Source organism: Chrysochloris asiatica, unplaced genomic scaffold (assembly GCF_000296735.1).
Source record: "Chrysochloris asiatica unplaced genomic scaffold, ChrAsi1.0 scaffold00025, whole genome shotgun sequence".
In the NCBI taxonomy this organism is placed as follows: Eukaryota; Metazoa; Chordata; class Mammalia; order Afrosoricida; family Chrysochloridae; genus Chrysochloris; species Chrysochloris asiatica.
Genome location: NW_006408543.1, coordinates 6,747,650 through 6,756,089, shown reverse-complemented (window position 1 = coordinate 6,756,089; position 8,440 = coordinate 6,747,650). Strand labels below are relative to the sequence as shown.

The following is an 8,440-nucleotide window of genomic DNA, read 5'->3' as shown; positions in this document are numbered from 1 at the left end:
ATGATCCTATAGATTAAAAAATAAAAACACCCAGAGATTCCACAGAAAGCTAGTGGAACCGATGGACGGCCTCAGCAAAGTGGCAACAACTAGCTGAATTCTCTACATTAACAAAGAGAGCTAGCTCTCAAGTACAATAGCTACCAAAGAGACTAAACATTTAGAAAGAAGTAAATCTAAACAGAGATTTAAAAGACTTAGATGAAGAAAACTACACAATACCACTATGTTGTTGGTGGTGTTAAGTGCAGTCAAGTCGGTTCTGACCCATAGTGACCCTGTATAGGGTTTCCAAGAAGTGACTGGTGTTCTTGAACCACCAGCCTTAAGGTTCAAACCGACTTCGTAGTCCAGAGCATTAACCCACAGCACCACACCAGGACTTCAAACACTACTATAAGAAGCTAAAAAAGACCTACGTAAATAGACTAATAGACCACACTCATGGGTAGGATGATTTAACATGATGGAAAATGTCAAGGAAATCTACAGATACAATGCAATCCCAATCCAGATTCCATCAGTATTCCTTAAAGAGCTAGAAAGACTTAAACCCCAGCTTTATCTGGAACAGAAAGAGCCCTTGGATATCAAAGCACTACTAAACAACAAAGTAGGAGGCCTCACATTTCCTGGTCTCAAAACCAACAATACAGTTGCAGTGGTCAAAATAGCCTGATCCTGGTAGGACAGATTCATCGATGAACAGAACAGAATTGAGAACTCAGAAAAAAACCCATCCATCTATAGACAGCTGATCTTTGACAAAGGGACAAAAATAATTAAATGTGGGCAGAGATAGTCTCTTTAAGAAATGGTGTTGGTGAAACTGGATTTCCATTTGCAAAAAAGTAAAATAGGATTCAGATTTCATATCATATACAAAAACGAACTCAAGGTGGACGAAAGAGTGGCTGACAAACTTACGAAGAAATACTCATGATAGTGATCCACTGTTGTTAAGTGCCATCAAGTCGGTTCCGACCCAGAGCGACCCTGTACAGGGTTTATGAGGAGCAGCTGGTGAGCTTGAACTGCCAACCTTATAGTTCAAACAGCTTTGCAGTCTGGCACATTAACCCACAGCACCACTAGCGAGATAGAAATCAACACAACAATGAGCTATTATCTTACCCCACCATTAATAGCAAAGTTCAAAACAACCGCCCCCCAAAGGAAAAAACAGAAAACTACAAATGCTGGAGAGGGTGTGGAGAGCGTGGGACCCTTCTACACTGAGGGTGGGGTACGCTGTGAAAAAAGGTACAGCACTTACTCAGATGGTCGGAAATAGAAATACTATATGACCTAGGTATCTATCCTCAAGAATTAAGAGCCGTGCCGTGAATAGATATCTGCACACCCATGTTTCTTGCAGTACTACTCACAATAGCAAACAGACAGAGACAGTCTATGTGCCAATCAACAGAGGAAAGGCTGACCAAACTTTGGTATATACACAGAATGGAATATTATGCAACATAACGTGGAGGAACCTGGAGAACATTATACTGAAGGAGCTCTGGTAGTGTAGTGGTTACGAGTCTGGCTGTGAACCTCAAGGTCGGCAGTTCGAAGCTACCAGTGGTTCCATGGGAGAAAGATGAGGTGTTCTGCTCCAGTAAAGGTTTACAGCTTCAGAAACCCAATACAGTGTCACTATGAATCAGAACTGACTCCACAGCACAGAACCATCACCATCACCACCAAAGAGACAGCTATTGGTAAGGCTACTACTGTAAACAAAAGTCAAGAAAAGGTTTTCATTTTATAATAAACTTTTTACAATGTCTACCAGAGGAGGAAAGAAAGGAAGTCTTAGTCAGTGGGTAGAGTGTAGACACATGCTAACCTGAATGATGGGGAAGACAGCTGAAAAGGAAAGGAAAAGGGGACGAAGAAAGGAAATAGTTTTCTTTGTTTTTTGTCTGTTTTTTTCCTATAGACTGGAAGGGAACTCATGTCAACTCATTTTCTCATTCAGACAAACTATTGGGAACGTTCCTGCAAACAAGAAAAAGGGAAAGTAAAGATTAATAAGTAAAGAAAAGAAAAGAAAAAGAAGGAGAGAGTGAAAAAAAAAAAACAAAAAAACCCAGTTTGGAAATGGATACGGATGATGGTTGAGCAGCAAAGGAAATGTGACGGGATTGTTCATGTCAGAATGGTTGAAATCGATTAACTGTAATAATAATAAAAGAAGAAAAAGAAAAAGATGGCTCAAAGACCTAAAACAATAAAGCTTATGAAAGCAAAAATAGGGACAAACGTGTTAGGTGCTGTAGAGTCAGTGCTGCCATGAGACAGAGTTGAATACTTCCTGGTGTTGAATCATCCTCACAATTGTTATGTTTGAGTGTGTTGTTGCTGCCACTGTGTGAATCCATCTCGTTAAGGTGAGGGGGGGTCTTCCTATGATAGCCTTCTCCAGGGACTGGTCCCTCCTGACAGCATGTTCTAAATACAAGAAACATAGTGCCACCATCCTGGCTTCTAAGGAACATTCTGGCTGTACTTCTTTCAAGACAAATCTGTTTGTTCTTCTGGCAGACCTTGGTACTTTCAACAATCTTCACCAACACCATAATTCAACTGCATTGATTCTTCTACATCTTCCTTGTTTATTTTCCAACTTTCACATGCATACGAGACATAGGTTACGCATACCTTGTCCTTAAAGTGACACCATTGTTCCTTAAACACTTTACAGAAGCCCTTTGCAGCAGATTTGCCTAATGCAATAAGATCCCTTGATTTCTTGACTTAGGAAAACGAAGTCTTTAAACAACTTCAATCTTTTCTCCACTTATCATGATGTTATTTATTGGTCCACGTGTATAGGAGTATGAATAGGATATTAGAACTTTCTATGTTCTTTTCGATGATGAATGTGGTACCATTCCTCTTCAATTTGTCATCCCTGGCTTAGTAAGTCAAATGATTGTCAGATTCAAAATGGCTAATACCAGTCCATTGTAACCCACTAATGCCTTAGGATATTAATTTGTATGTGTTCCTTTTCATTTTCGACAACTTCCGATTTTCCTGGATTCAGACTTTGTACATCCCACGTTCCAATTACTAATTAATGGATGTTTACAGCTGTGTCTCCTCATTTTGAGTTGTTCCCCATCAGCAAATGAAAGCCTCCACCCACAGCTTTGCTCCATCTGCATCATTATGGTCGACTCTACTTTGAGGAAGCAGCTCTTTCCCAGTTGTATTTTGAATGCCTTCCCACCCAAGGGGCTCATCTCCTGGCACTGCTTCAGAAAATGGTTTACTGCTCTTCATAATATTTTCAGTGGCTAACTTTCAGAAGTGATCCATTTTTCTTTCTTCCTAGTCTGCCTTAGTCTGTAAGCTCCACTGAAGTCTTACACCAGGGGTAACCCTGCTGGTATTTAAAATACCAGCTTCCAACATCACATCAACACACAAGCCACCACCTCCAGTTGTGAGGATTTCCCTTTTCTTTACACTGAGGTGCAACCCAAACTGACGGTCACAGTCTTTGCTCTCCATCAGTACGTATTTCAAGTTCTCTTTGCTTCCAGCAAGTAAGGTTGTGTCATGTGCAGATCTCAGGTTGTTATGCATCTTCCTCTAATCAAAAATGATGCTGGCGATCACATGATAGAATTTTGTAAGACTAACAAGGAGCTCTGGTAGCATAGTGGTTACAAATCGGGCTGTGAACCGCAAGGTCAGCAGTTCGAAACTACCAGCTGTTCCGCTGGAGAATGATGAGGCTTTGTGTTTCCGCAAAGATTAACAGCCTCGGAAACCCTGTACAGGGTTGCTATGAGTCAGAACCGACTCCACTGCACATAACAACAACAAGTTATCCATTAGAATTACCCTTTTGCAACAATGTAAATGGTGACTACAGCGTAGTGGTCACGACTCAGGCTGCTGACCTCAAAGTCAGCAGTTTGAAATTATCAGCTGTTTCATGGGAGAAAGATGAGACTTCCTGCTCCTGTAAAGAATTACAGCCTCAGAAACCCTATATAGGGTTGCTATGAGTTGGTACCAACTTCCATGTCACATGACCGCTATCACCATTGTACATGATGTGGATTTCACCAGATGGAATACAGAGGCATCAAATGACTACATCTATGGGAAGAGATGATGGAAAAACTTAAGCTCATCAGCCAAAACAAGGCCAGGACTGACTTTGGAACAGACCATCAATTGTTCAAATGTAAAGTCAGGCTGAAGTTGAAGAAAATGACAAATTGATGAGAACTAAAATATGACTTTGAGTAAGACCCACCTGCATTTAGAGACCACTTCAAGAACCTATTTGAGACATTAGACATTAGTGATCAAAGACAAAAGGAGTTATGGGAAGACATCAAGAGCATACACAAAGAAAACAAAGGGTCATTAAAAAGGCAGGAAAGAAAGAAAAGACCAGAATGATGTCAGAAAAGACTCTGAAACTTGCTCTTGAACGTAGAGAAGCTAAAAGCAACTGGATAAAATGATGAAGTAAAAGAACTGAAACAGAAAATTTCAAAGGGTAGCTTGAAAAGACAAAATAAAGTATTATAATGAAATGTGCAAAGACCTGGAGTTAGAAAAGCAAAAGGGAGGAATATGCTCAGCATTTCTCAAGCTGAAAGTACCGATGAAAAAATTCCAGCCTTGGGTTGCAGTACTGAATGATTCTATGGGCAAAATATTTAACGATAGTCGAAGCATCTAAAGAAGATAGAAGGAATACACAGTGTCACTGTATCAAAAATAAGTCAATGATGGACGTCTGACCACTTCAGGAGATAGCATATGATCAGGAATTGACGGCATTGAAGGAAGAAGTTCAAGAAGGCATTGGCAAAAAAAACAAAGCTCCAGGAATTGATGGAATACCAGTGGAAATGTTTCCACAGATGCAGCACTGGAGATGATCATTAATCTATGCTGAGAAATTTGGAAGACAGCTACCTGACCAACTGATTGGAATGTGCCCATTCCAAAGAAAGGTGATCCAGTGGAATGTGGAAAATAGTGTATGAAACCAAAATTCTAAAAAAAAAGTCAAGAAAAGGTTTACATACAGAAAGAAACGATCTTTGAGAGTTACCAGGGATGGCAGAGGGGACAGAGGGAGAATCACTAACTAGAGAGAAGATTTGTATAAACTTGATGGACGGGAACAACACTATGTAATACTGGGAGATCAGCACAGCGTGAGCGAGGCAAAGGAAAATGCCAGGAGTTGCGTGAGGGTCAAAGATGCCAAAGGCGGATACTATTGCATACACCACCCTGCAATGACAGTGATAATAACAGTATCAGCGAGTCCTGGTGTGATGTCATAGGATAATCACTGGACTGCTAATTGTAACCCACTAACCGTTCCTCAGAAACCCTATACAGGGTCGCTATGAGTCGGAATCGACTCAGTGGAACTTAACAACAAGGTGTATATATACACAGGTAGACATGCCAGCTGAACATGTGGGAAGCTCAAGAGAATTCATCTGTGTTATGGCAAAGGATATTTCTACATATATATTTGTATGTGCTGCCATTATGCCTATGGATACAGTAAAGCATGCCAGGAACAAAGTTATGAAAACTTCTTAGCCCAAACCAACCACCTTTAAGGTCATCTCATGGGAGCATCTAAGACAATTAGCATAACATGGTCCACAAAGGCGTTGTATTTTGCTGAATAGAAACTGGGATCTTCAAAGCTGGTCAGCAGCCATCTGAGATGCAACTATTGATCTTTTCTCATTCAGAGCAAAGCACAGTGGAGACAGGCAAAGACTCAAGGCAATGATGAGTTCAAAGGACTAAGAGACCATGAGGACCATAACTTCCACTAGCCTGAGACCAGAGGAGCTAGATGGTACCTAGCTACCACTATTGACTGCTCTGATTGGGATCACAATAGAAGATCTTGGAAGAGTGGGAAAGAAAAAAAATGTAGAACCAAATCCAAAATCTATCTATCTGCATGAATGAGGTAGAACTCCCAAAGACTATGGTCCTTAGACATCTTTCAAGCCTGGAACTGAACCCACCCCTGGGGATCAACTTTCCTTCAAGCGTAGACAGATCTGTAAAGTGAATAACATCATAGAGGAATGCACTTCTCAGTATAGTCATCCATGTAACAACTGTCCAAGAGCAAAGCTCAGGGGTCAGGAAGGGGCAGGAAAAATGGAAAAATAGTACTAGAAAGTCAAAGAGGAAGTGGGAAAGTGTCCCATTGAGAGAATTACAAACAATGTCATGACAAAACACGTGTAAATTGTTGAATGGAAAATGGATTTGCTCTGTAATCTTTCACCCAAGCTACAATAAAAAGTTTTAAAAACTATGAAATGTCTTCAGGTTTATTTCAAAGGTAGATAACCTTGTAATGAATGTGTGCAGTAGGCGCAGTACCGATGGTTACAGAGAGCAGTGCAGTCACTCGTGTGCCCTTTCAAGTCTTTTTTCAAACTCTTTTATTTTTCTTGGTTAAAATCATGTTGTATTTTCAATTTTGTCTTATGCTTGTTGTGCTGAGTTGTTGCTGTTGTTGTTGTTAAGTGCCATCGAGTTGGTTCCAACACATAGCGACCCTGTATAGGGTTTCCAAGGAGCAGCTGGTGAGCTTGAACCACCAACCTTGCAGTTCAAACGGCTTTGCAGTCTGGCACATTAACCCACAAAGCCACATGTGCTGAGTTGGGAAGCAGGATTTCCTGTCCTTAAAACCAGTAAAACCAGTTACTGCCTAGCCAACTCTGAGCCATGGCAGCCCCATGTGTGTCAGAGTAGAACTATGAGCCATTGGGCTTTTTTTTTTTTGGCATTCAAGCTCTTTAATATTGGGGGAAGGGCACAGGAAGTCAGTAAAGAGGCATCTCTGGGAGATTCTGCAGGCCTTGTAGCTCTCTAAGCCACTCTAATAACATGTGAATATGGGCCTTGATATTCATGGAGTCCTTGGTAAGGCTGTTGCTGAGCTCTGTGAGTAGACAGCTCTTACGATCAATAAACTTGAGAGCTTCTGCCAGTGTCAACTCCAGGAAAAAACCATATCCAAGGGCCACGTAGATCCGTGAAGTGTCTGGGACCACTGTGTCAACAAAGAAGTTACAGCCCAAATCCACCTGCATGTATAACTCCGAGTGCTTAGTTTCCCGGAGTCGCTCAATGACGTTTCTTAGTTGAAGATATTTGGCCAGCTGCTCATATACTTTGTCGCGATGGTCCAGCACCTTTCTCAGGTCCCGCTGAAGCACGTCACTGATGAAGGCCTCATAACGCAGCACTTTCTCACCCGTGGCCTCTACCGCCCGCCGTTTAGGGGGCGTCGCCATGATGAGCTCCTGAGGGGTAGGGAGGGGGAAAGCCATGTTGACCACTCCAGTTTGGCCTCTTGCGCTGTGTATCCCCACCTTCCCAAAGTCGCCATTGGGCTTTGAATGGCTGAGTTTTGAGAATTAGATTACAAGGATTTTCTTCCAACAAACCTCTAACCTAACAGCTGAACTATTAAGAGCTTGTACATGGTATTTTCAATAACCTCATATGCATGTGAAGGCTGGACAGTGAATAAGGAAGACCATAGAAGAATTGAGACTTTGGAGAATATTGAAAGTGCCCTGGGCTGCCAAGAGAACCAACAAATCTGTGTTGGAAGAAGTGCAGCCATAGTGCTCCTTGGAGGCCAAGATGGCCAAACTTCATCTCTCATACTTCAGACGTATTGTCAGGAGGGACCAGTCGCTGGAGAAGGATATCATGTTTGGTAAGGTGGAGGGTCAGAGAAAAAGAGGAAGACCCCCAGCGAGATGGACTTGGCACAGTGGCAGCATCAATGGGCTCAAGCGTGGCAACAATTGTGAGGTTGGTCCAGGACCAAGCAGTGTTTCATTCTGTTGTGCATAGGGTCGCTATGAGTCGTTACCAACTCCATGGCACCTAACAACAACCACCACCCAGGGTGTCCTTAAAGGAGGGGGCATCTAGATGGGCCGGAGGCACTTTCACTTCTGATTCATCCCTCCTTTCATTCCTCACTCATGAATAGACTGGCTCCCTCTGTTACTTCCTTGTCCAGGTAGTCATCGATGTGCTGGCTCATGAATTTGTACACATTCCCAGGAGTCTTGGCCCATAGTCAGTCCTGGCCTGGGGAAGGGACAGAGAGAAGAAATAGGAGTAGTTGGGATGAAGTGAGTTTCTAGAGCAGGAACCAGATGAAATGCTGGACAATGAAGACAGTGACTATGTGCCGGGCAGCAGCTCTCAGGATGGTGGACTTCCTGGAGGAGGTGGCCCCAGGCAGGAAGAGGGAAATGATCCAAAGTTCAAGGCTACAGGGGACCAATGGGGAAGTGGGAGGCTGACTCAGCTGGGGATAAGGCAGAAGAAGCAGGAGCCAGATGTCAAGGGCTGCTTCTCCTTGGAGATCTTGTAGAGT

The 8,440-nt window shown here is 42.5% G+C and overlaps 1 protein-coding gene across 1 annotated transcript; it reads right to left on the bottom strand.

The window, feature by feature from the left end:
• Window positions 1-6,825: 6,825 nt before the first annotated feature.
• Window positions 6,826-7,370, bottom strand: LOC102815147 (protein UXT-like). Its single transcript, XM_006839514.1, has one exon. It carries the CDS (start codon window positions 7,368-7,370, stop codon window positions 6,861-6,863), a length of 510 nt encoding a protein of 169 aa, XP_006839577.1. The 3' UTR covers window positions 6,826-6,860.
• Window positions 7,371-8,440: the final 1,070 nt, after the last annotated feature.